The sequence below is a fragment of the Melanerpes formicivorus genome, unplaced genomic scaffold (assembly GCF_026170545.1).
Source record: "Melanerpes formicivorus ecotype bairdi unplaced genomic scaffold, bMelFor1.0.p_v2 SCAF_224, whole genome shotgun sequence".
Lineage (NCBI taxonomy): Eukaryota > Metazoa > Chordata > Aves > Piciformes > Picidae > Melanerpes > Melanerpes formicivorus.
In genome coordinates, this window is record NW_027142576.1 from 361137 (window position 1) to 386197 (window position 25061).

Sequence of the window (25061 nt, forward strand, 5' to 3'; positions counted from 1 at the left end):
CATGGTTGGTTGTGTACAAGAGCTTGGTTTGGTCTTGGTGGTCTACAAGAGCTTGGTTGGGTCATGGTTGTCTACAAGAGGTTGGTTGGGTCATGGTTGGTTGTGTACAAGAGCTTGGTTTGGTCTTGGTGGTCTACAAGAGCTTGGTTTGGTCTTGGTGGTCTACAAGAGCTTGGTTGGGTCATGGCTGTCTACAAGAGGTTGGTTGGGTCATGGTTGTGTACAAGAGGTTGGTTGGGTCATGGTTAGAGGTCCTCAAGAGCATGGTTGGGTCATGGTTAGAGGTCCGCAAGAGCTTGGTTGGGTCATGGGTGGTGGTCCTCAAGAGCTTGGTTAGGTCATGGTTGTCTACAAAAAGTTGGTTGGGTCATGGTTAGAGGTCCTCAAGAGCTTGGTTGGGTCATGGGTGGTGGTCCTCAAAAGGTTGGTTGGATCATGGTTGTCTACAAGAGGTTGGTTAGGTCATGGTTGTCTACAAGAGGTTGGTTAGGTCATGGTTGTCAACAAGGGGTTGGTTGAGAGCTCCAACAGATTGGTTGGGTCATGGGTGGTGGTCCTCAAGAGGTCGGTTAGGTCATGGTTGTCTACAAGATGTTGGTTGGGTCTTGGTGGTCTACAAGAGGTTGTTTGGGTCATGGTTGCTTGTCTACAAGAGGTTGGTTGGGTCATGGTTGCTTGTCTACAAGAGGTTGGTTGGGTCATGGTTGCTTGTCTACAAGTGGTTGGTTGGGTCATGGTTGCTTGTCTACAAGAGGTTGGTTGGGTCATGGCTGGTGGTCCTCAGAGGTTAGTTAGGTCATGCTTGTCTACAAGAGGTTGGTTGAGAGCTCTAAGAGGTTGGTTGGGTCATGGTTAGAGGTCCTCAAGAGCTTGGTTGGGTCGTGGAGGTCTACAAGAGGTTGGTTGGGCCATGGTTGGTGGTCTACAAGAGCTTGGTTAGGTCATGATTGTCTACATGAGGTTGGTTGGGTGTTGGTGGTCTACAAGGACTTCGTTGGCTCATGGTTGCTTATCTATAAGAGGTTGGTTAGATCATGGTAGGTGGTTCTGAAGAGCTTGGTTAGGTCATGGTTTGTCTTCAAGAGGTTGGGTAAGGTCTGCAAGAGGATGGTTGAGGTCTACAAGAGGTTGGTTGGGTCATGGTGGGTCCAGAAGAGCTTGGTTGGGTCATGGTTGGTGGTCTAGAAGAGGTTGGTTGAGTCATGGCGGTCTACAAGAGGATGGTTAAGGTCTGGAAGAGGTGGGTTGTGTCATGGTGGTCTACAAGAGGTTGGTGAAGGTCTAGAAGAGGTTGGTTGGGTCATGGTGGTCTAGAAGAGGTTGGTTGTGTCATGGTGGTGTACAAGAGGTTGGTTGGGTCATGGTGGTCTACAAGAGGTTGGTTGTAGTCATGGTGGTGTACAAGAGGATGGTTAAGGTCTAGAAGAGGCTGGTTGGGTCATGGTGGTCTACAAGAGGATGGTGAAGGTCTACAAGAGGTTGGTTGGGTCATGGTGGTCTACAAAAGGATGGTTAAGGTCTACAAGGGGTTGGTTGAGTCATGGTGGTCTACAAGAGGTTGGTTGGGTCATGGTGGTCTACAAGAGGATGGTTAAGGTCTGGAAGAGGTTGGTTGGGTCATGGTGGTCTACAAGAGGATGGTGAAGGTCTACAAGAGGTTGGTTGGGTCATGGTGGTCTACAAGAGGATGGTGAAGGTCTACCAAGAGGTTGGTTGTGTCATGGTGGTCTACAAGAGGATGGTGATGGTCTAGAAGAGGTTGGTTGGGTCATGGTGGTCTACAAGAGGTTGATTGTGTCATGGTGGTCTACAAGAGGATGGTTAAGGTCTAGAAGAGGTTGGTTGGGTCATGGTGGTCTACAAGAGAATGATGAAGGTCTATAAGAGGTTGATTGTGTCATGGTGGTCTACAAGAGGATGGTGAAGGTCTAGAAGAGGTTGGTTGGGTCATGGTGGTCTACAAGAGAATGGTTAAGGTCTAGAAGAGGTAGGTTGGGTCATGGTGGTCTACAAGAGGATGGTGATGGTCTAGAAGAGGTTGGTTGGGTCATGGTGGTCTACAAGAGGATGGTGATGGTCTAGAAGAGGTTGGTTGGGTCATGGTGGTCTACAAGAGGATGGTTAAGGTCTAGAAGAGGTTGGTTGGGTCATGGTGGTCTACAAGAGGATGGTTAAGGTCCTAGAAGAGGTTGGTTGGGTCATGGTGGTCTACAAGAGGATGGTTAAGGTCTACAAGGGGTTGGTTGAGTCATGGTGGTCTACAAGAGGTTGGTTGGGTCATGGTGGTCTACAAGAGGATGGTGAAGGTCTACAAGAGGTTGGTTGGGTCATGGTGGTCTACAAGAGGATGGTGAAGGTCTACAAGAGGTTGGTTGGGTCATGTTGGTCTACAAGAGAATGGTTAAGGTCTACAAGAGCTTGGTTGGGTCATGGTGGTTTAGAAGAAGTTGGTTAAGGTCTACAAAAGGTTGGTTGGGTCATGGAGGTCTACAAGAGCTTGGTTGGGTCTCCAGAAGCTCCTCGGGGGTCCCTGGGGGTCATGGGGACCTCCAGGAGGTCCTTCTGTTCTCCCCACCTCCTTGGGGCACCCTGGCAGCTGCCAGCCTGGCGCTGCCCTCCTTGGGCCTCTTGGGGCGGGTGAGGACCCCCCGGGAGGAGGGCGCAGCCCCCCCTGACTTGGTGCCTCCCCCCCATCTCCCCGTGTCCCCCTGGCCTAGATCAACTCCACCACGGTGAACCTCTCCGGCCTGCACCCCGTCAGCAGCTCCGACGACGTCAAACCCCCCCCTGGGCATCCGGGCGGTGCCCTGCCCCCCCCCACGGGGCGGTGCCAGCCCCGCCCGGCGCCAGCGGCAAGCGGCTCTGCGCCATCTGCGGCGACCGCTCCTCAGGTGGGCACCGGCCAGGGGGCTGGGGGGCTCCAGCGGGGGCCTGGGGGCTCCCTGGGGGTCTTTGGGGTCTCCAGCAGGGTCTGGGGGCTCCATGGGGAGGTTTGGGGTCTCCAGCAGGGTCTGGGGGCTCCCTGGGGTGTTTGGGGTCTCTCCCCAGCGGGGCCTGGGGGGCTCCCTGGGGGTGTTTGGGGTCTCCAGCAGGGTCTGGGGGCTCCCTGGGGGTGTTTGGGGTCTCTCCCCAGCAGGGCCTGGGGGCTCCCTGGGGGTGTTTTGGGGTCTCCCTCCAGCAGGGCCTGGGGGCTCCCTGGGGGTGTTTGGGGTCTCTCTCCAGCAGGGCCTGGGGGCTCCCTGGGGGTGTTTGGGGTCTCCCTCCAGCGGGGCCTGGGGGCTCCCTGGGGGTGTTTGGGGGTCTCTCTCCAGCAGGGTCTGGGGGCTCCATGGGGGTGTTTGGGGTCTCTCTCCAGCAGGGTCTGGGGGCTCCCTGGGGAGGTTTGGGGTCTCTCTCCAGCAGGGTCTGGGGGCTCCCTGGGGGTGTTTGGGGTCTCTCCCAGCAGGGTCTGGGGGCTCCCTGGGGGTGTTTGGGGTCTCTCTCCAGCAGGGTCTGGGGGCTCCATGGGGGTGTTTGGGGTCTCTCTCCAGCAGGGTCTGGGGGCTCCCTGGGGAGGTTTGGGGTCTCTCTCCAGCAGGGTCTGGGGGCTCCCTGGGGGTGTTTGGGGTCTCTCCCCAGCAGGGTCTGGGGGCTCCCTGGGGGTGTTTGGGGTCTCTCTCCAGCAGGGTCTGGGGGCTCCCTGGGGAGGTTTGGGGTCTCTCCCCAGCAGGGTCTGGGGGCTCCCTGGGGAGGTTTGGGGTCTCTCCCCAGCAGGGTCTGGGGGCTCCCTGGGGGTGTTTGGGGTCTCTCTCCAGCAGGGTCTGGGGGCTCCCTGGGGGTGTTTGGGGTCTCTGTCCAGCAGGGTCTGGGGGCTCCCTGGGGGTGTTTGGGGTCTCCAGCAGGGTCTGGGGGGCTCCCTGGGGGTGTTTGGGGTCTCCAGCAGGGTCTGGGGACTCCCTGGGGGTGTTTGGGGTCTCTCTCCAGCAGGGTCTGGGGGCTCCCTGGGGGTGTTTGGGGTCTCCAGCAGGGTCTGGGGGCTCCCTGGGGGTGTTTGGGGTCTCTCTCCAGCAGGGCCTGGGGGCTCCCTGGGGGTGTTTGGGGGTCTCTCTCCAGCAGGGTCTGGGGGCTCCCTGGGGAGGTTTGGGGTCTCTCCCCAGCAGGGTCTGGGGGCTCCCTGGGGAGGTTTGGGGTCTCTCCCCAGCAGGGTCTGGGGGCTCCCTGGGGGTGTTTGGGGTCTCTCTCCAGCAGGGTCTGGGGGCTCCTGGGGGTGTTTGGGGTCTCTGTCCAGCGGGGTCTGGGGGCTCCCTGGGGGTGTTTGGGGTCTCTCTCCAGCAGGGTCTGGGGGCTCCCTGGGGGTGTTTGGGGTCTCTCCCCAGCAGGGTCTGGGGGCTCCCTGGGGGTGTTTGGGGTCTCCAGCAGGGTCTGGGGGCTCCCTGGGGTGTTTGGGGTCTCCAGCAGGGTCTGGGGGCTCCCTGGGGGTGTTTGGGGTCTCCAGCAGGGTCTGGGGGCTCCCTGGGGGTGTTTGGGGTCTCCAGCAGGGCCTGGGGCTCCCTGGGGGTGTTTGGGGTCTCCAGCAGGGTCTGGGGGCTCCCTGGGGGTGTTTGGGGTCTCCAGCAGGGTCTGGGGGCTCCCTGGGGGTGTTTGGGGTCTCTCTCCAGCAGGGTCTGGGGGCTCCCTGGGGGTGTTTGGGGTCTCCAGCAGGGTCTGGGGGCTCCCTGGGGGTGTTTGGGGTCTCTGTCCAGCAGGGTCTGGGGGCTCCCTGGGGGTGTTTGGGGTCTCTCTCCAGCAGGGCCTGGGGGCTCCCTGGGGGTGTTTGGGGTCTCCAGCAGGGTCTGGGGGGCTCCTGGGGGGTCAGCAGGGCTTGGTTGGGGTCACTTGAGCTCCCCCTGCCCCCCCAAACTGCTCTCCCTATCCCCTAGAGTGGTCTCCCCTTAATGTGCCCCCATCGGGAAGCACTGTGGTGTGTGCAGCGCCCCCTGGTGCCCCCTGGGGTGTACAACACTCCTCTTGATGCCCCCCATGCCCTCAGAGAGGCACTGTGGGTTGTGGAGCTCCCCCTGGTGGCCCCTGGTGTGTACAGCACACCCCTGTTGGTACTCTCCATGCCCCCAGGGAAGCATTATGGGGCCTGCGGCACCCCCTGGTGCCCCCTGGGGTGTACAGCAGCCCCCTGTTGATGCCCTAGGGAAGTATTATGGGGTGTGCAGTGCCCCCTGGTGAGCCCTCGGTGCCCCCAGGGAAGCATTATGGGGTGTGCATCGCCCCCTGGTGCCCCCTGGTGTGTACAGCAGCCTCCTGTTGATGCCCTAGGGAAGCATTATGGGGTGTGCATCGCCCCCTGGTGCCTCCTGGTGAGCCCTTGGTGCCCCCAGGGAAGCATTATGGGGTGTGCAGCGCCCCCTGGTGCCCTCTGGTGTGTACAGCAGCCCCCTGTTGATGCCCAAGGGAAGCATTATGGGGTGTGCATCGCCCCCTAGTGCCCCTTGGTGTATACAGGAGCCCCCTGTTGATGCCCTAGGGAAGTATTATGGGGTGTGCCTCGCCCCCTAGTGCCCCTTGGTGTAAACAGCAGCCCCCTGTTGATGCCCTAGGAAAGCATTATGGGGTGTGCATCACCCCCTAGTGCCCCTTGGTGTATACAGCAGCCCCCTGTTGATGCCCTAGCGAAGTATTATGGGGTGTGCAGCGCCCCCTGGTGCCCCTGGGGTGTACAGCAGCCCCCTGTTGACGCCCCCCCATGCCCGCCGGGCAGCGCCGCGGGGTGTGCAGCGCCCCCTGGTGCCCCCCCGGTGATGCCCCCCGTGCCCCCAGGGAAGCATTATGGGGTGTACAGCTGCGAGGGCTGCAAAGGCTTCTTCAAGAGGACGATCAGGAAGGACCTGAGCTACAGCTGCAGGGACAACAGGGACTGCGTGGTGGACAAGCGGCAGCGCAACCGCTGCCAGTACTGCCGCTACCAGAAGTGCCTGGCGTCCGGCATGAAGAGGGAAGGTACTGCCACGGCCTGGCACGGCCTGGCACGGCCTGGCACGGGAGTCCTGGCGTGCAAAGGGAGCACTGGGACGGCCTGGGAGGGGCTGGCAGCGCTGCTGCTGCCAGAGGGGCCTGGCGTCCGGCGCCAAGAGGGAAGGTGCTGGCACGGCCTGGCGTGGGCTGGCACAGAAGGGGATGGGTGGGCCAGGCTGGGAGGGCTGGCACAGGTTGGCAGAGAAGGGGATGGCTGGGCCAGGTTGGGAGGGCTGGCAGAGGTTGGCACAGAATGGGATGGAGGGACCAGGCTGGGAGGGCTGGCACAGGTTGGCACAGAGCGGGAGGGCTGGGACAGACTGGGTCAAGCTGGGAGGGCTGGCATAGGTTGGCACAGAAGGGGATGGATGGGACAGACAGGGCTGGCACAGGTTGGCACAAAATGGGATGGCTGGGCCAGGCTGGGAGGGCTGGAACAGGTTGGCACAGAGGGGGATGGCTGGGCCAGGCTGGGAGGGCTGGCAAGCAGCTGGCGCCCTCTAGCGGCCAGGAGGAGCAACGGCGGTGAATGGGAAGGGGCTGGGGCAGAAGGGAGGTCTGGTGACCCCCGAGACCCTGAGGGGACGTTCTTCATGCTGGGGGGGGGGCTTGGGCTGGGGTTGCCCCTTTGAAGCCCCCCCAAGACCACCCAGGCCATCAGCAGAAGCTCTCCATGCTGGAGGAGCTTGGGAAGGGTCCTTTGAAGCCCACCCAGACCATGAGTGGAGGTTCTCCATGCTGTGGAGGGGGGGCTTAGGTGGGAAGGGTCCTTTGAAGCCCCCCAAGACCACGAGTGGAGGTCTCCATGCTGTGGGGGGGGGGGCTTGGGGTGGGGGAGCTTGGGGGTGAGGGAGCTTGGGGTGGGGGAGATTGGGGTGGGGGGGGCTCCCTTTGAAGCCCCCTTAAGACCACCTAGAGCATCAGTAGAGGTTCTCCCTGGTGGAGGAGCTTGGGCTGGGAGCCTTGAAGCCCCCCAAGACCATGAGTGGAGGTCTCCATGCTGGGGAGGGGGGCTTAGGTGGGAAGGGTCCTTTGAAGCCCCCCAAGACCATGAGTGGAGGTCTCCATGCTGGGGGGGGGGCTTGGGCAAGGGGAGCTTGGGGTGGGGGGGTCCCCTTTGAAGCCCCCCCAAGACCACCTAGACCTCCCTGGTGGAGGGGCTTGGGAAGGGGTCCTTTGAAGCCCACCCAGACCACGAGTGGAGGTCTCCATGCTGGGGGGAGGGGGCTTGGGCAAGGGGAGCTTGGGGTGGGGGTGTCCCTTTGAAGCCCCCTTAAGACCACCTGGAGCATCAGTAGAGGTTCTCCCTGGTGGAGGGGCTTGGGCTGGGGTCACCCCTTTGAAGCCCCCTCCCCCTCCATCACCTCCCCTCCCCTTCCCCCAGCCGTGCAGGAGGAGAGGCAGCGCGGGAAGGAGAAGGAGGGGGAGGGCGACCTGGGGGCCAATGCCAACGAGGAGATGCCAGTGGAGAAGATCCTGGAGGCTGAGCTGGCAGTGGAGCAGAAGTCAGAGCAAGGCGTGGACGGTGCCAGCCCTGGAGCAGGAGGAGGAGGAGGAGGAGGAGGAGGAGGAGGAGGGGGAGGTGGCACCTCGGTGAGGAGGCTCCTCTGGGCAGCTCTGAGCCCACCAAAGCTGGGGGGGAGGGGGTGGGGGTGGGTAGCTGTGGGGGGCCTGGAAGCCCTCCAGAGGCCGCCCAGCCCTCAGCTTTGACCCCTTGCCCTCCCCCCCACCCCCTTGTGCCACCCTTCCTCCCTCTCCCCCCCCCCCCCCCCCCCGCCTTCATCCCCTCCCCTCCCCCCCAGCCCAATGACCCAGTGACCAACATCTGCCAGGCCGCCGACAAGCAGCTCTTCACCCTGGTGGAGTGGGCCAAGAGGATCCCACACTTCTCAGAGCTGCCCCTGGACGACCAAGTGATCCTGCTGCGGGCTGGTGAGGGCCCCGGGGGGGTCCCGGGGGGGTCTGGGGGGGTCTGGGGGCTCCTGGGGGGGAGGCACTGGGCGGAGAGAGGGAGGCGGTGGGGGGGGAGAGAGGGGCGAGAGGAAGGCACGGCTGCTCAGAGCTGCCCCGAGGGATCCTGCTGCAGGATGGGGAGGGGGCTTTAGGTGGGGGCCTGGAGGGGCCTGGGGGACTTGGGGGAGACCCCTCCTCAGGTGTTGGGGGGATGGGGGTGGGGAGGGGTCAGATTTGGGGGTCCCTGGGGGGGGGTCTTCAGGGGGGACGTTGTGGGTCAAGGTGATGCCTCCTCAGCTGGAGGTGGAGCAGCCTGGGGAAGGGGTCTCATCCCCCTGCTGTGGGGACAGATGGGGGTAGGGTGGGGTCTTGAGCCCCCTCCTCACATTTTGGGGGGGCTGAGGGTGGGGAGAGGTCAGATTTGGGGGTCCCTGGGAGGGTCTTTAGCTGGGATTAGGAAGGGCATCACGGGGTCAAGGCAACGCCGCCTCAGCTGGAGGTGAAGCAGCCTGGGGGGGTCTTAGCTCCATCCTGTGTAGCCCTGTGGGGACAGATGGGGGTGGGGTGGGGTCTTGAGCCCCCTCCTCACATTTTGGGGGTGCTGGGGGTGGGGAGGGGTCAGATATGGGGGTGCCTGGGGGGGGTCTTTAGCTGGGATTAGGAAGGGCATTGGGGGTCAAGACGATGCTGCCTGAGCTGGAGGTGGAGCAGCCTGGGGGGGGGTCTTAGCTCCATCCTGTGTTGCCCTGTGGGGACAGATGGGGGGTGGGGTGGGGTCTTGAGCCCCCTCCTCACATTTTGGGGGTGCTGAGGGTGGGGAGGGGTCAGATTTGGGGGGTCCCTGGGCGGGGAGGGTGGTCTCCAGGTGGAATCAAGTTGGGGTCGATGCCTCCAGTGCCATCGCCGGATGCGGACGCAGCCCTGGGGGGTGGCGAGGGGGGGGAGATGGTGGTGGTCTCATCCCCCTGCTGTGGGGTGGGATGAAGTCTTGAGCCCCCTCCTCACATTTTTGGGGGGGCTGGGGGGGTGGGAGGGGTCAGATTTGGGGGGTCCCTGGGGGGGTCTTTAGCTGGGATTAGGAAGAGCATTGTTGAGTCAAGACGATGCCGCCTCAGCTGGAGGTGGAGCAGCCTGGGGGGGTCTTAGCTCCATCCTGTGTTGCCCTTTGGGGACAGATGGAGGTGGGGTGGGATCTTGAGCCCCCTCCTCACATTTTGGGGGTGCTGAGGGTGGGGAGGGCTCAAATTTGGGGGTCCCTGGGTGGGGGGTGGTGGTCTCCAGGTGGAATCAATTTGGGTCGATGCCTCCAGTGCCATCGCCGGATGCGGACGCAGCCCCGAGTGGCGGGAGGGGGTGGTGTGGTGTCGGTCTCATCCCCCTGCTGTGGGGTGGATGAAGTCTTGAGCCCCCTCCTCACATTTTTGGGGGGCTGGGGGTGGGGAGGGGTCAGATTTGGGGGTCCCTGGGGGGGGTCTTTAGCTGGGATTAGGAAGAGGCATTGTTGAGTCAAGACGATGCCGCCTCAGCTGGAGGTGGAGCAGCCTGGGGAGGGTCTTAGCTCCATTCTGTGTTGCCCTCTGGGGACAGATGGGAGTGGGGTGGGGTCTTGAGCCCCCTCCTCACATTTTGGGGGTGCTGAGGGTGGGGGAGGGGTCAGATTTGGGGGTCCCTGGGGAGGTCTTCAGGTGGGACCAGAGGGGACGTTGTGGGTCAAGGCGACGCCTCCTCAGCTGGAGGTGGAGCAGCCTGGGGGGGGGGGGTGTCTCATCCCCCTGCTGTGGGGACAGATGGGGGTGGGGTGGGGGTCTTGAGCCCCCTCCTCACATTTTTGGGGGGCTGGGGGTGGGGAGGGGTCAGATTTGGGGGTCCCTGGGGGGGTCTTTAGCTGGGATTAGGAAGGGCATTGTGAGTCAAGACGATGCTTCCTCATCTGGAGATGGAACATCCTGGGGGGGGTTTTTAGCTCCATCGTGTGTTGCCCTGTGGGGACAGATGGGGGTGGGGTGGGGTCTTGAGCCCCCTCCTCACATTTTGGGGGGGGCTGGGGGTGGGGTGGGGTCTTGAGCCCCCTCCTCACATTTTGGGGGGGCTGAGCGTGGGGAGGGGTCAGATTTGGGGGGTCCCTGGGCGGGGGGGGGTGGTCTCCAGGTGGAATCAAGTTGGGTCGATGCCTCCAGTGCCATCGCTGGATGCCGACGCAGCCCCGAGTGGCGGGGGGGAGGGGTCTCATCCCCCTGCTGTGGGGACAGATGGGCGTGAGGTGGGGTCTTGAGCCCCCTCCTCACATTTTGGGGGTGCTGAGGGTGGGGAGGGGGTCAGATTTTGGGGGTCCCTGGGGGGGGTGTTTAGCTGGGATAAGGGAAGGGCATTGTGGGTCAAGGCAACGCCACCTCAGCTGGAGGTGGAGCAGCCTGGGGGGGGTCTTAGCTCCATCCTGTGTAGCCCTGTGGGGACAGATGGGGATGGGATGAAGTCTGGAGCCCCCTCCTCACATTTTGGGGGTGCTGGGGGTGGGGAGGGGTCAGATTTGGGGGTCCCTGGGGGGGTCTTCAGCTGGGATTAGGAAGGGCGTTGTGGGTCAAGATGACGCCTCCTCAGCTGGAGGTGGAGCAGCCTTGGGGGGGGGGTCTCATCCCCCTTGCTGTGGGGACAAATGGGGGTGGGGTGGGGTCTTGAGACCCCTCTCACATTTTTGGGGGCGCTGGGGTTGGGGAGGGGTCAGATTTGGGGGTCCCTTGGGGGGTCTTTAGCTGGGATTAGGAAGGGCATCATGGGTCAAGGCAACGCTGCCTCAGCTGGAGGGTGGAGCAGCCTGGGGGGGGTCTTAGCTGCATCCTGTGTTGCCCTCTGGGGACAGATTGGGGTGGGGTCTTGAGCCCCCTCCTCACATTTTGGGGGTGCTGGGGGTGGGGAGGGGTCAAATTTGGGGGGTCCCTGTGCAGGGGGGGTGGTCTCCAGGTGGAATCACGTTGGGTCGATGCCTCCAGTGCCATCGCCGGATGCCGACGCAGCCCGGGGGGTGGCGAGGGGGGAGATGGTGGTGGTCTCATCCCCTGCTGTGGGGGTGGGATGAAGTCTTGAGCCCCCCTCCTCACATTTTGGGGAGGCTGAGGGTGGGGAGGGGGTCAGATTTGGGGGTCCCTGGGGGGGTCTTTAGCTGGGATTAGGAAGAGCATTGTTGAGTCAAGACGATGCCGCCTCAGCTGGAGGTGGAGCAGCCTGGGGGGGGTCTTAGCTCCATTCTGTGTTGCCCTCTGGGGACAGATGGGGGTGGGGGTGGGATCTTGAGCCCCCTCCTCACATTTTGGGGGTGCTGAGGGTGGGGAGGGCTCAAATTTGGGGGTCCCTGGGTGGGGGGGTGGTGTCTCCAGGTGGAATCAATTTGGGTCGATGCCTCCAGTGCCGTCCGCCGGATGCTGACGCAGCCCCGAGTGGCGGGAGGGGGTGGTGTGGTGTTGGCCTCATCCCCCTGCTGTGGGGTGGGATGAAGTCTTGAGCCCCCTCCTCACATTTTTGGGGGGCTGGGGGGTGGGGAGGGGTCAGATTTGGGGGTCCCTGGGGGGGTCTTAGCTGGGATTAGGAAGAGTATTGTTGAGTCAAGACGATGCCGCCTCAGCTGGAGGTGGAGCAGCCTGGGGGCGGTCTTAGCTCCATCGTGTGTTGCCCTCTGGGGACAGATGGGGGGTGGGATGGGGTCTTGAGCCCCCTCCTCACATTTTGGGGGTGCTGTGGGGGGTCTCACCCCCTCCTCTGCCCTCTCCCCCTCCCCCTCCCCCAGGCTGGAACGAGCTGCTGATCGCTTCCTTCTCGCACCGCTCCATCTCGGTCAAGGACGGCATCCTGCTGGCCACCGGCCTCCACGTGCACCGCAACAGCGCCCACAGCGCCGGCGTGGGAGCCATCTTTGACCGGTCAGGGGGGGCCCTGGAGGCTTTGGGGGACCCCCCCGCCCCCCACAAAACCTCCCCTCCCCCTTTCCCCCCCCCCCTCACCTCCCCCTCCCCCCGGATTTTGCTCCTGGCAGGGTCCTGACGGAGCTGGTGTCGAAGATGCGAGACATGAGGATGGACAAGACGGAGCTGGGCTGCCTCCGAGCCATCATCCTCTTCAACCCCGGTACCAGCGCCCCCTGGGGAGGGGAGGGGGGGACTTGAGACCCCCTCCTCACATTCTGGGGGGCTGGGGAGAGGGAGGGGTCAATTTTGGGGGGTCCCTGGGGCGGGGGTCAGGTGGAATCGGGAGGGAGGCTGTGGATCGAGATGAGGCTTCCTCAGCTGGGGGTGGAGTAGCCTGGGGGGGGAAGTTGGGGGTCTCAACCCCCTGCTGTGGGACTCCATGGGGATAAACAGGGGTGGGGTGGGGTCTTGAAACCCCTCCCCACATTTTGGGGGGCTGGGGAAGGGGAGGAGTCAAATTTGGGGGGTCCCTAGGGTGGGGGTCAGGTGGAATCGGGTGGGAGGCTGTGGATCGAGATGAGGCTTCCTCAGCTGGGGGTGGAGTAGCCTGGGGGGGGGAAGTTGGGGGGTCTCAGCCCTCTGCTGTGGGACCTTGTGGGGATCAATAGGGGTGGGGTGGGGTCTGGAGACCCCTCCCCACATTTTGGGGGGCTGGGGAAGGGGAGGGGTCAATTTTGGGGGGTCCCTGGGGCGGGGGTCAGGTGGAATCGGGAGGGAGGCTGCGGATTGAGATGAGGCTTCCTCAGCTGGGGGTGGAGCAGCCTGGGGGGGGTCTCAGCCCTCTGCTGTGGGACCTTGTGGGGAGAAATGGAGGTGGAGTGGGGTCTGGAGACCTCTCCTCACATTTTGGGGGGGCTGGGGAAGGGTAAGGGTCAATTTTGGGGGGGTCCCTGGGGTGGGGGTCAGGTGGAATCAGGAGGGAGGCTGTGGATCGAGATGAGGCTTCCTCAGGTGCAGGTGAAGCAGCCTGGGGGGGGAATGCGGGGTCTCAGCCCCCTGCTGTGGGACCTTGTGGGGATAAATAGGGGTGGGGTGGGGTCTTGAGACCCCTCCTCAAATTCTGGGGGGCTGGGGAGAGGGAGGAGTCAAATTTGGGGGGTCCCTGGGGTGGGGGTCAGGTGGAATTGGGAGGGAGGCTGCGGATCGAGATGAGGCTTCCTCAGCTGGGGGTGGAGCATCCTGGGAGGGTCTCAGCCCCCTGCTGTGGAACCCTGTGGGGATAAATAGGGGTGGGGAGGGGTCTTGAGACCCCTCCTCAAATTCTGGGGGGCTGGGGAGAGGGAGGAGTCAAATTTGGGGGGTCCCTGGGGTGGGGGTCAGGTGGAATTGGGAGGGAGGCTGTGGATCGAGATGAGGCTTCCTCAGCTGGGGGTGGAGCAGCCTTGGGGGGGGTCTCAGCCCTCTGCTGTGGGACCTTGTGGGGATCAATAGGGGTGGGGTGGGGTCTGGAGACCCCTCCCCACATTTTGGGGGGCTGGGGAAGGGGAGGGGTCAAATTTGGGGGGTCCCTGGGGTGGGGGTCAGGTGGAATCGGGAGGGAGGCTGTGGATCGAGATGAGGCTTCCTCAGCTGGGGGTGGAGCAGCCTGGGGGAGGTTGGGGGGTCTCAGCCCCCTGCTGTGGGACCCTGTGGGGATCAATAGGGGTGGGGTGGGGTCTTGAGACCCCTCCTCACATTTTGGGGGGCTGGGGAAGGGTAGGGGCCAAGTTTGGGGGTCCCTGGGGGGGGTCTGTAGGTGGGATCAGGGAGGACGTCGCAGGGCCAGACGCAGCCTCCCCGGCTGGAGGTGGAGCAGGCTTGGGGGGGGGGGGGGGGAAGGGAGGGCAGGGGGGGCTGCAATTGGGGAGGGGGCTTCTAAACGGGGGAGGGGCTTGTTGAGGGGAGGGGAGGGGCTACACTGAGGGCTCCCTTCCCCCTTTTCCCCCCTCCCCCTGCAGATGCCAAGGGCTTGTCCAACCCTGCCGAGGTGGAGCTGCTCCGGGAGAAGGTTTATGCCTCCCTGGAGTCCTACTGCAAGCAGAAGTACCCTGAGCAGCAGGGCAGGTGGGGGGCGCTGGGGGGCACTGGGGGGGTGCTGGGGGGCAGTGGGGGGGCACCGGGAGGGCACTGGGGGGCATCGGGGGGGCGCTAGGGAGCGTTGGGGAGCACTGGGAGGCACTGAGGGGGCACTAGGGAGCACTGGGAGGGCACTGGGAGCACCTGGGGGGCACTGGAAGGGCACTGGGAGCACCAGGGGGGCACTGAGGGGGCACTAGAGAGCAGCAGGGGGGCACCGGGAGGGCACTAGGGAGCCCTGGGGGGGCACTGGGGGGGCACTGGGAGCACTAGGGAGCAGTGGGAGGGCACTGGGCAGCACTGGGAGCACTGGGGGGGGCACCAGGAGGGCACAGGGAGGCACTGGGGGGGGCACTGGAGGGGCACCGGGAGGGCACTGGGAGCACCGGGGGGGCACTAGGGAGCAGTGGGGGGGCACTGAGGGGGCACTGGGGAGCACTGGGAGCACCGGGGGGGCACTGGGGGGGGTACCAGGAGGGCACTGGGAGGCACTGGGAGCACCAGGGGGGGACTGAGGGGGCACAGAGAGGGCACTGGGGGGCACTGGGAGCACCGGGGGGGGCACTGGGGGGGTACCAGGAGGGCACTGGGAGGCACTGGGAGCACCAGGGGGGGACTGAGGGGGCACAGAGAGGGCACTGGGGGGCACTGGGAGCAGCGGGGGGGAACTGAGGGGGCACAGAGAGGGCACTGGGAGGCACTGGGGGGCACTGGGAGCAGCAGGGGGGAACTGAGGGGGGCACAGAGAGGGCACTGGGAGGCACTGGGGGGGCACTGGGAGCACCGGGGGGGCACTGGGGGGGGCACTGGGAGCACTGGGAGGGTACTAGGGAGCAGTGGGGGGGCACTGGGAGCACCGGGGGGGGGCACTGGCAGGGCACTAGGGAGCACTGGGGGGGGCACCAGGGGGGCTCTGGGAGCACCAGGGGGGCACCAGGAGGGCACTGAGGAGCATCGGGGTGGCACCAGGAGGGCACAAGGAGGCACTGGGGGGGCACTGGAGGGGCACAGAGAGGGCACTGGGGGGCACTGGGGGGCACCGGGAGGGGACTGAGGGGGCACAGAGAGGGCACTGGGAGCACCAGGGGGACACTGGGGGGGCACAGAGAGGGCACTGGGAGCAGCGGGGGGGGACTGGAGGGGCACAGAGAGGGCACTGGGGCGCACTAGGGAGCACCGGGGGGGGGACTGAGGGGGCACAGAGAGGGCACTGGGAGGCCCTGGGAGCATCGGGGGGGGACTGAGGGGGCACAGAGAGGGCACTGGGGGGCACTGGGAGCAGCGGGGGGGCACAGAGAGGGCACTAGGAGGCACTGGGAGCATCGGGGGGGGACTGAGGGGGCACAGAGAGGGCACTGGGAGGCACTGGGAGCACCGGGGGGGGGCACTGGCAGGGCACTAGGGAGCACTGGGGGGGCACCAGGGGGGCTCTGGGAGCACCAGGGGGGCACCAGGAGGGCACTGAGGAGCATCGGGGGGGCACCAGGAGGGCACTGGGGAGCACCGGGGGTGGCACCAGGAGGGCACAAGGAGGCACTGGGGGGGCACTGGAGGGGCACAGAGAGGGCACTGGGGGGCACTGGGGAGCACCGGGAGGGGACTGAGGGGGCACAGAGAGGGCACTGGGAGCACCGGGGGGGCACCAGGAGGGCACTGGAGGGGCACAGAGAGGGCACTGGGGGGCACTGGGGAGCACCGGGAGGGGACTGAGGGGGCACAGAGAGGGCACTGGGAGGCACCGGGGGGGCACTGGGAGGCACTGGGAGCACCGGGGGGGGGACTGGGAGGCACTGGGAGCACCATGGGGGCACCAGGAGGGCACTGGGGAGCACTGGGGGAGCCCTAGGGAGCAGTGGGGGGGCACCAGGAGGGCACTGGGAGCACCAGGAGGGCACTGGGAGCACCGGGAGGGCACCAGGAGGGCACTGGGAAGCACTGGGGGGGCACTGGGAGGCACTGGGAGCACCAGGGGGGCACCAGGAGGGCACTGGGAGCACCGGGGGGACACCGGGAGGGCACCGGGAGGGCACTGGGAGCACCAGGGGGGCACAGAGAGGGCACTGGGAGGCACTGGGAGCATCGGGGGGGGACTGAGGGGGCACAGAGAGGGCACTGGGAGTAGCAGGGGGGCACAGAGAGGGCACTGGGGGGCACTGGGAGCAGCGGGGGGGGGACTGAGGGGGCACAGAGAGGGCACTGGGGGGGCACTGGGAGCACTGGGGGGGCACAGAGAGGGCACTGAGAGGCACTGGGAGCAGCGGGGGGGACACTGGGAGGGCACCAGGAGGGCACTGGGAGCACTGGGGGGGGGGTGGGCACCAGCAGGGCACTGGGAGCCCAGAGCTCCCTGGGACGGGAACCGGGGAAGGGCCAGGCCGGGATCGCTGGGCGGGGGGCGGGGCCGGGGCCGGGGCCGGGGGTGGGGTCCCGGTGCGGGGGGGGCGGGGTCCGGGGGGAGCTGTGCGCGTGGCCCGCGCCCCCAGCCGGCGGTGGCGCCCCCCCGCAGGTTCGCCAAGCTGCTGCTGCGGCTGCCGGCCCTGCGCTCCATCGGCCTCAAGTGCCTGGAGCACCTCTTCTTCTTCAAGCTGATCGGGGACACCCCCATCGACACCTTCCTCATGGAGATGCTGGAAGCCCCCCACCAGCTCTCCTGAGACCCCCACCCCCGGGACCCCCGCGCCCCCTTTTTACCCCCTCCCCCCCTTTGTATCATAAACCTCCTCCCCCCCCCACCCCTCCTCCTCCTCCTCCTCCTCCACCACCCAGCCCTCCCCTGGGGGGGCTCCGAGAAAGGGGGCAAGGGGGGGGGGAGGGGGGAAACCTTCTTTGCCCCTCCCCCTCCCCCCCCCCCACACCCCCCCAACCCCCTCTACACGTCCTGGGGGGTCCCTAATTTGCCCTCCCCCCTCCTCCACCCTTCCCCCCCCCCCAACTCAGGCACCCAATAGCACTTTGAATCCCCCTCTCCCCCTCTCCCCCCCCCCCCCCCCAAATTGTGCAGCCTCAACCCCTCCCCCCCCTCCCCATTGCCCCTCACCCCCCAGGGGCTGCGGATTTGGGGCTGGGGGGGGGGGTTGGGTTGGGGAGGGGGAAGGGGGCTTTGTTTTTATTGTAGGTCCTACAGCCCACCGCTCCCCTCCCCCCCCCTCCCGAACCCTCCGCCCCCCCCCCCCCAAGGTTTTATTCAGCTTTGGCCTCTCCAAGCCCCCCCCCCCCCAAAACCCCTTCCCCCCCCCCCCCCCCCACCCCCCCCCTTCCTTGGTCGCTTTGGATTTTCAGTGATTAAAAGTTGCTGCTTCTCAGTCACCCCTGGGGGGGCTTCGATTTGGGGACCACCCCCCCCCCCCTCCCCCGGGATTTAAAGACCCCCCCCTCAACCCTTAACCCCTCTGGGGGGCATCAAACCCTTCCCCTCCCCCTCCCCCCTCCCCCTCCCCCGGCCGCAGCTATTCCAAGCTGCAGCTCTGAGGTCTGGGCCAGGGGGTGGAAAATTGAAGGGGGGGGGGGGGGCGGAAAATTTGGGGTCTGGGGGGGGGGGGGTGTGTCCCCCCCCTTGGTTCCCTGAGCTCCTTTGTGCGTCCCCCCCACCTCGGCCCCCCCCTCCCCAGGCCCGCAGCCCCCCCCCCGGGGGAGGGTGCACAGAGCGGAGTCTGTGCTGCTGTGAAGGCTGCGAGTGTCTGCGGCTGGGCTGCGGCCAGCGCCGGACCGCGCCGGGGGGAGAGGGAAAGAAACCACAGCCGGGGGCTGCGGGGACCCCCCCCGGGGCTCTGCTGCCTGCCCCTGCCTGCCCCGGGGCTCCTGCCTGGCCCTGCCTGCCCCGGGGCTCCTGCCTGGCCCCGTCTGCTCCCTGCCTGCCCCCTGCCTGCCCCGGGGCTCCTGCCTGGCCCCGTCTGCCCCCTGCCTGCCCCCTGTCTGCCCCTGCCTGGCCCCGTCTGCTCCCTGCCTGCCCCGGGGCTCCTGCCTGGCCCCGTCTGCTCCCTGCCTGCCCCCACCGGCTCCTATCTGCCCCCTGCCTGCCCCGGGGCTCCTGCCTGGCCCCGTCTGCTCCCTGCCTGGCCCTGTCTGCCCCCTGCCTGCCCCGGGGCTCCTGCCTGGCCCCATCTGCTCCCTGCCTGCCCCTGCCTGCCCCGGGGCTCCTGCCTGGCCCCGTCTGCTCCTATCTGCCCCCTACCTGCCCCCTGCCTGCTCCCACCGGCTCCTATCTGCCCCCTGCCTGCCCCGGGGCTCCTGCCTGGCCCCGTCTGCTCCTATCCGCCCCCTGCCTGCCCCCTGCCTGCCCCCTGCCTCCTATCTGCCCCCTGCCTGCCCCCATCGGCTGCTATCTGCCCCCTGCCTGCTGCAGTGTCCTGCCCAGGGTAGAGGGAGAGGGGACAGGGAGCAGGAGGGGAGGACAAGGGCCGGGGACAGGGACACTGGGTTGGACAGGGACACAAGGGGGGGGACAGGGACACGGGGTGGGGGTGGGACGGGGATGGGGACAGGGACACAGAACAGAGCCACAGGAGGGGACTCAGGAGGGGACTCAGGAGGGGCCGGGGATGGGGCCGGGGATGGGGCCGGGGCCGGGGTCACGGTGACAGCTCCGCGCCCGCGTCCCGGTGCTGCCGTCGGGGGGGGGGGGGTCCCGAAGGTGCCGGTCGGTGTCCGGTGGGGGGGGGGGGATGGGGTCAGGCTCTGGGGGCGGCCCCGGGGGCCGGGCCGAGGGCGGTTTGGGGGCAGCCCCGGGGGCGGTGCGGGGGCGGCGGCGGCGGGGCCGGGAGCCGGGGAGCAGCTGGCACCGGGCAGCACCGGCCGCATTCGGGGCCAGACCGAGCCCGGAGCAACCGGAGCGGCCCCGACACCCCCCCCCCCCCGGACCCCCCGGACCCTCCGGACCTCTGGGACCCTGCGGGCCGCCCCCCCGAACCCCCGCCATGGCCCGGCCCGGCCCCGCGCTGCCCCTCGCCCTGCTCCGGTTCCTCGGCATCGCCATCGGCATCGCCGGCGCGGCGGCAGGTGGGGAGGGGACTGGGAGCGACTGGGAGGGTCGGAGGGTCCTGGGGCGATGCTGGCAGGGAGTACTGGGAGCACTGGGAGCGACTGGGAGCGACTGGGAGGGTCGGAGCGCTCCGGTCTGGTGTCGGGAGGTGGCACTGGAGGTACCGGGAGCGACTACGGGCGTCCTGGGATGGTGTCCGGAGCTGGAACTGGGAATACTGGGAGCGACTGGGAGTGACTGGAAGGGTCGGAGGGTCCTGGGGTGATGCTGGCAGGGAGTACTGGGAGCACTGGGAGCGACTGGGAGCGACTGGGAGGGTCGGAGCGCTCCGGTCTGGTGTCGGGAGGTGGCACTGGAGGTACCGGGAGCGACTACGGGCGTCCTGGGATGGTGTCCGGAGCTGGAACTGGGAACACTGGGAGCGACTGGGAGCGACTGGAAGGGTCGGAGGGTCCTGGGGTGATGCTGGCAGGGAGTACTGGGAGCACTGGGAGCGACTGGGAGGGTCGGAGCGCTCCGGTCTGGTGTCGGGAGGTGGCACTGGAGGTACTGGGAGCCTCCTGGGATGGTGTCGGGAGCTGGAACTGGGAAGACTGGGAGCGACTGGGAGCGACTGGGAGCCCGGAGTGCACTGGGGTGATGATGGGAGGTGGGACCGGGAGCACTGGGAGCAACTGGGAGCAACTGGGAGGGTCGGAGGGTCTTGGTGTGGCGTCAGGAGCTGGGACTGGGAGCCTGGAGTGCTCCGGTCTGGTGCCGGGAAGTGGCACTGGGGGTACTGGGAGCGACTGGGAGCGAGTGGGGTGATGCTGGGAGGTGGCACTGGGGGTACTGGGAGTGACTGGGAGCGAGTGGGGTGATGCTGGGAGGTGGAACTGGGAGTACTGGGAGCGAGTGGGAGTGAGTGGGAGGGTTGGAAGGTCCTGGGGTGATGCTGGGAGGTGGAACTGGGAGCACTGGGAGTGACTGGGAGCAACTGGGAAGGTCAGAGTGCTCTGGTCTGGTGTCGGGAGGTGGCACTGGGAGCCCTGGGAGCTGTTACTGGGAGCACTGGGAGCTGTTACTGGGAGCACTGGGGGATGCTGGTAGGCTCTGACTGGGAGCCCTGGGAGCTGTTACTGGGAGCACTGGGAGGCACTGGGAGCTGGCACTGGAAGCCCTGGGGAATGATGCTAGGCTCTGACTGGGAGCACTGGGAGGCACTGGGAGCTCTGGGAGCTGGCGCTGGGAGCACTGGGAGGTGTTACTGGGAGCACTGGGAGGCACTGGGAGCACTGGGGAATGATGCTAGGCTCTGACTGGGAGCACTGGGAGGCACTGGGAGCACTGGGGAATGATGCTAGGCTCTGACTGGGAGCACTGGGAGGCACTGGGAGCACTGGGGAATGATGCTAGGCTCTGACTGGGAGCACTGGGAGGCACTGGGAGCACTGGAGGATGCTGCTAGGCTGTGACTGGGAGCACTGGGAACTGTTACTGGGAGCACTGGGGGATGCTGCTAGGCTCTGACTGGGAGCACTGGGAGCTGTTACTGGGAGCACTGGGGGATGCTGCTAGGCTCTGACTGGGAGCACTGGGAGGCACTGGGAGCCCTGGGAGCTGGTGCTAGGAGCCTTGGGAGCTGTTACTGGGAGCACTGGGACCACTGGGGGTTGCTGCTAGGCTCTGACTGGGAGCACTGGGAGCACTGGGAGCTGTTACTGGGAGCACTGAGAGGCACTGGGAGCCCTGAGAACTGGCGCTGGGAGCGCTGGGAGCACTGGGAGCTCTTACTGGGAGCACTGGGAGCTCTTACTGAGAGCACTGGGAACTGTTACTGGGAGCACTGGGGATTGCTGCTAGGCTCTGACTGGGAGCACTGGGAGCTGTTACTGGGAGCACTGGGGGATGCTGCTAGGCTCTGACTGGGAGCACTGGGAGCTGTTACTGGGAGCACTGGGGGATGCTGCTAGGCTCTGACTGGGAGCACTGGGAGGCACTGGGAGCCCTGGGAGCTGGTGCTAGGAGCCTTGGGAGCTGTTACTGGGAGCACTGGGACCACTGGGGGTTGCTGCTAGGCTCTGACTGGGAGCACTGGGAGCACTGGGAGCTGTTACTGGGAGCACTGGGAGCTCTTACTGAGAGCACTGGGAGCTGTAACTGGGAGCACTGGGAGTTGCTGGTAGGCTCTGACTGGGAGCACTGGGAGCACTGGGAGCTGTTACTGGGAGCACTGGGGGATGCTGCTGGGCTCTGACTGGGAGCACTGGGAGCACTGGGAGCACTGGGAGCTGTTACTGGGAGCACTGGGGGATGCTGCTGGGCTCTGACTGCAGCTGGGAGGTGCTGGGCAAGGGGAGCCGGGAGCTGCCCGAAGGGTTGGACTGGGAGGCACTGGGGGCTACTGGGAGTCACTGGGAGCTACTGGGAGCTACTGGGGGACACCAGGGGCTACTGGGAGCTACTGGGGGCTACTGGGAGCTACTGGGGGACACCAGGGGCTACTGGGAGCTACTGGGAGCTACTGGGAGCTACTGGGGGACACCAGGGGCTACTGGGAGCCACTGGGAGCTACTGGGGGACACCAGGGGCTACTGGGAGCCACTGGGAGCTACTGGGAGCTACTGGGGGACACCAGGGGCTACTGGGAGCTACTGGGGGCTACTGGGAGCTACTGGGGGACACCAGGGGCTACTGGGAGCTACTGGGAGCTACTGGGGGACACCAGGGGCTACTGGGAGCCACTGGGAGCTACTGGGAGCTACTGGGGGACACCAGGGGCTACTGGGAGCTACTGGGAGCTACTGGGAGCTACTGGGGGACACCAGGGGCTACTGGGAGCCACTGGGAGCCACTGGGAGCTACTGGGAGCTACTGGGGGACACCAGGGGCTACTGGGAGCCACTGGGAGCTACTGGGAGCTACTGGGGGACACCAGGGGCTACTGGGAGCCACTGGGAGCCACTGGGAGCTACTGGGAGCTACTGGGGGACACCAGGGGCTACTGGGAGCTACTGGGGGCTACTGGGAGCTACTGGGAGCTACTGGGGGACACCAGGGGCTACTGGGAGCTACTGGGGGCTACTGGGGGACACCAGGGGCTACTGGGGGCTACTGGGAGCTACTGGGGGACACCAGGGGCTACTGGGAGCTACTGGGAGCTACTGGGGGACACCAGGGGCTACTGGGAGCCACTGGGAGCCACTGGGAGCTACTGGGAGCTACTGGGGGACACCAGGGGCTACTGGGAGCTACTGGGGGCTACTGGGAGCTACTGGGAGCTCCAGGGGCTACTGGGAGCTACTGGGGGCTACTGGGAGCTACTGGGAGCTACTGGGGGACACCAGGGGCTACTGGGAGCTACTGGGGGCTACTGGGGGGACACCAGGGGCTACTGGGGGCTACTGGGGGCTACTGGGGGACACCAGGGGCTACTGGGAGCTACTGGGAGCTACTGGGGGACACCAGGGGCTACTGGGGGCTACTGGGAGCTACTGGGGAGACACCAGGGGCTACTGGGAGCTACTGGGAGCTACTGGGAGCTACTGGGAGCTACTCGGGGACACCAGGGGCTACTGGGGGCTACTGGGAGCTACTGGGGGACACCAGGGGCTACTGGGGGCTACTGGGAGCTACTGGGGGCTACTGGGAGCTACTGGGGGACACCAGGGGCTACTGGGAGCTACTGGGAGCCACTGGGAGCTACTGGGAGCTACTGGGGGACACCAGGGGCTACTGGGAGCCACTGGGAGCTACTGGGAGCTACTGGGGGACACCAGGGGCTACTGGGAGCCACTGGGAGCCACTGGGAGCTACTGGGAGCTACTGGGGGACACCAGGGGCTACTGGGAGCTACTGGGGGCTACTGGGAGCTACTGGGAGCTACTGGGGGACACCAGGGGCTACTGGGAGCTACTGGGGGCTACTGGGGGACACCAGGGGCTACTGGGGGCTACTGGGGCTACTGGGAGCTACTGGGGGCTACTGGGGGACACCAGGGGCTACTGGGAGCTACTGGGGGCTACTGGGGGACACCAGGGGCTACTGGGAGCTACTGGGAGCTACTGGGGGACACCAGGGGCTACTGGGGGCTACTGGGAGCTACTGGGGGACACCAGGGGCTACTGGGAGCTACTGGGAGCTACTGGGAGCTACTGGGGGACACCAGGGGCTACTGGGGGGCTACTGGGAGCTACTGGGGGCTACTGGGAGCTACTGGGAGCTACTCAGGGACACCAGGGGCTACTGGGGGCTACTGGGAGCTACTGGGAGCTAGTGGGGGACACCAGGGGCTACTGGGAGCTACTGGGGGACACCAGGGGCTACTGGGAGCTACTGGGGGCTACTGGGGGCTACTGGGGGGACACCAAGGGGCTACTGGGAGCCACTGGGAGCTACTGGGAGCTACTGGGGGACACCAGGGGCTACTGGGGGCTACTGGGAGCTACTGGGGGCTACTGGGGGCTACTGGGAGCTACTGGGAGCTAGTGGGGGACACCAGGGGGCTACTGGGAGCTACTGGGGGCTACTGGGGGCTACTGGGAGCTACTGGGAGCTAGTGGGGGACACCAGGGGCTACTGGGAGCCACTGGGAGCTACTGGGGGACACCAGGGGCTACTGGGAGCTACTGGGAGCTAGTGGGGGGTCCTGGGGGGCTCTGGGGGGCCCTGGGGGCTACCGGGAGCTGCGGGCCTGGGCGCTGGGCGGGGGGGCGGCGGCCCCGGGAGGCGCCGGGCGTGGTGGGCGTAGAGGCGCTAACTGGGGCGTACTGGTTTGTACTGGGCACGCCCAGGGCTATTTCTGTCCCTGCGGTGGCTCCGCGGGGGGGGAGGGACCCAGGAGCTGGGACTGGGACTGAGCAGGAGCAACCGGGAGATGATGTGGGGCTGGGACTGGGAGGCACTGGGATGAGCTCTAGGGCTGGCACTGGGAGGAACTGGGAGGCACTGGGATGAGCTCTAGGGCTGGGACTGGGATGAGCTCTAGGGCAGGAACTGGGAGGCACTGGGAGGCATTGGGAGGCACTGGGATGAGCTCTAGGGCTGGAACTGGGAGGAACTGGGAGGCACTGGGATGAGCTCTAGGGCTGGGACTGGGATGAGCTCTAGGGCAGGAACTGGGAAGCACTGGGAGGCACTGGGATGAGCTCTAGGGCAGGCACTGGGAGGCACTGGGATGAGCTCTAGGGCAGGCACTGGGAGGCACTGGGATGAGCTCTAGGGCAGGCACTGGGAGGCACTGGGATGAGCTCTAGGGCAGGCACTGGGAGGCACTGGGATGAGCTCTAGGGCTGGCACTGGGGGGCACTGGGATGAGCTCTAGGGCAGGCACTGGGAGGCACTGGATGAGCTCTAGGGCAGGAACTGGGAGGCACTGGGAGGCACTGGGATGAGCTCTAGGGCAGGCACTGGGAGGCACTGGGATGAGCTCTAGGGCAGGAACTGGGAGGCACTGGGAGGCACTGGGATGAGCTCTAGGGCAGGAACTGGGAGGCACTGGAGGCACTGGGATGAGCTCTAGGGCAGGAACTGGGAGGCACTGGGAGGCACTGGGATGAGCTCTAGGGCTGGGACTGGGATGAGCTCTAGGGCAGGCACTGGGAGGCACTGGGAGGCACTGGGATGAGCTCTAGGGCAGGAACTGGGATGAGCTCTAGGGCTGGATCTGGGAGGCACTGGGAGGCACTGGGAGGCACTGGGATGAGCTCTAGGGCTGGGACTGGGATGAGCTCTAGGGCAGGAACTGGGAGGCACTGGGAGGCACTGGGATGAGCTCTAGGGCTGGCACTGGGAGGCACTGGGATGAGCTCTAGGGCTGGCACTGGGAGGCACTGGGAGGCACTGGGATGAGCTCTAGGGCTGGCACTGGGAGGCACTGGGATGAGCTCTAGGGCAGGAACTGGGAGGCACTGGGAGGCACTGGGATGAGCTCTAGGGCTGGCACTGGGAGGCACTGGGATGAGCTCTAGGGCTGGCACTGGGAGGCACTGGGATGAGCTCTAGGGCTGGAACTGGGAGGCACTGGGATGAGCTCTAGGGCAGGAACTGGGAGGCATTGGGAGGCACTGGGACGAGCTCTAGGGCAGGCACTGGGAGGCACTGGGAGGCACTGGGATGAGCTCTAGGGCAGGCACTGGGAGGCACTGGGAGGCACT

The 25061-nt window shown here is 65.9% G+C and overlaps 1 protein-coding gene across 1 annotated transcript in view; it reads left to right on the top strand.

The window, feature by feature from the left end:
• RXRB (retinoid X receptor beta) overlaps positions 1 to 17255 on the top strand; it is a 17659-nt gene extending 404 nt beyond the window's left edge. The window contains 9 exon segments of the mRNA XM_068169807.1: positions 2718 to 2822; positions 2825 to 2891; positions 5791 to 5970; positions 7370 to 7578; positions 7788 to 7917; positions 11717 to 11849; positions 11963 to 12054; positions 13832 to 13937; positions 16456 to 17255. Coding sequence (XP_068025908.1) covers positions 2718 to 2822; positions 2825 to 2891; positions 5791 to 5970; positions 7370 to 7578; positions 7788 to 7917; positions 11717 to 11849; positions 11963 to 12054; positions 13832 to 13937; positions 16456 to 16603 — 1170 coding nt within the window. The 3' untranslated portion in view covers positions 16604 to 17255.
• The last annotated feature ends 7806 nt before the right edge of the window (positions 17256 to 25061 follow it).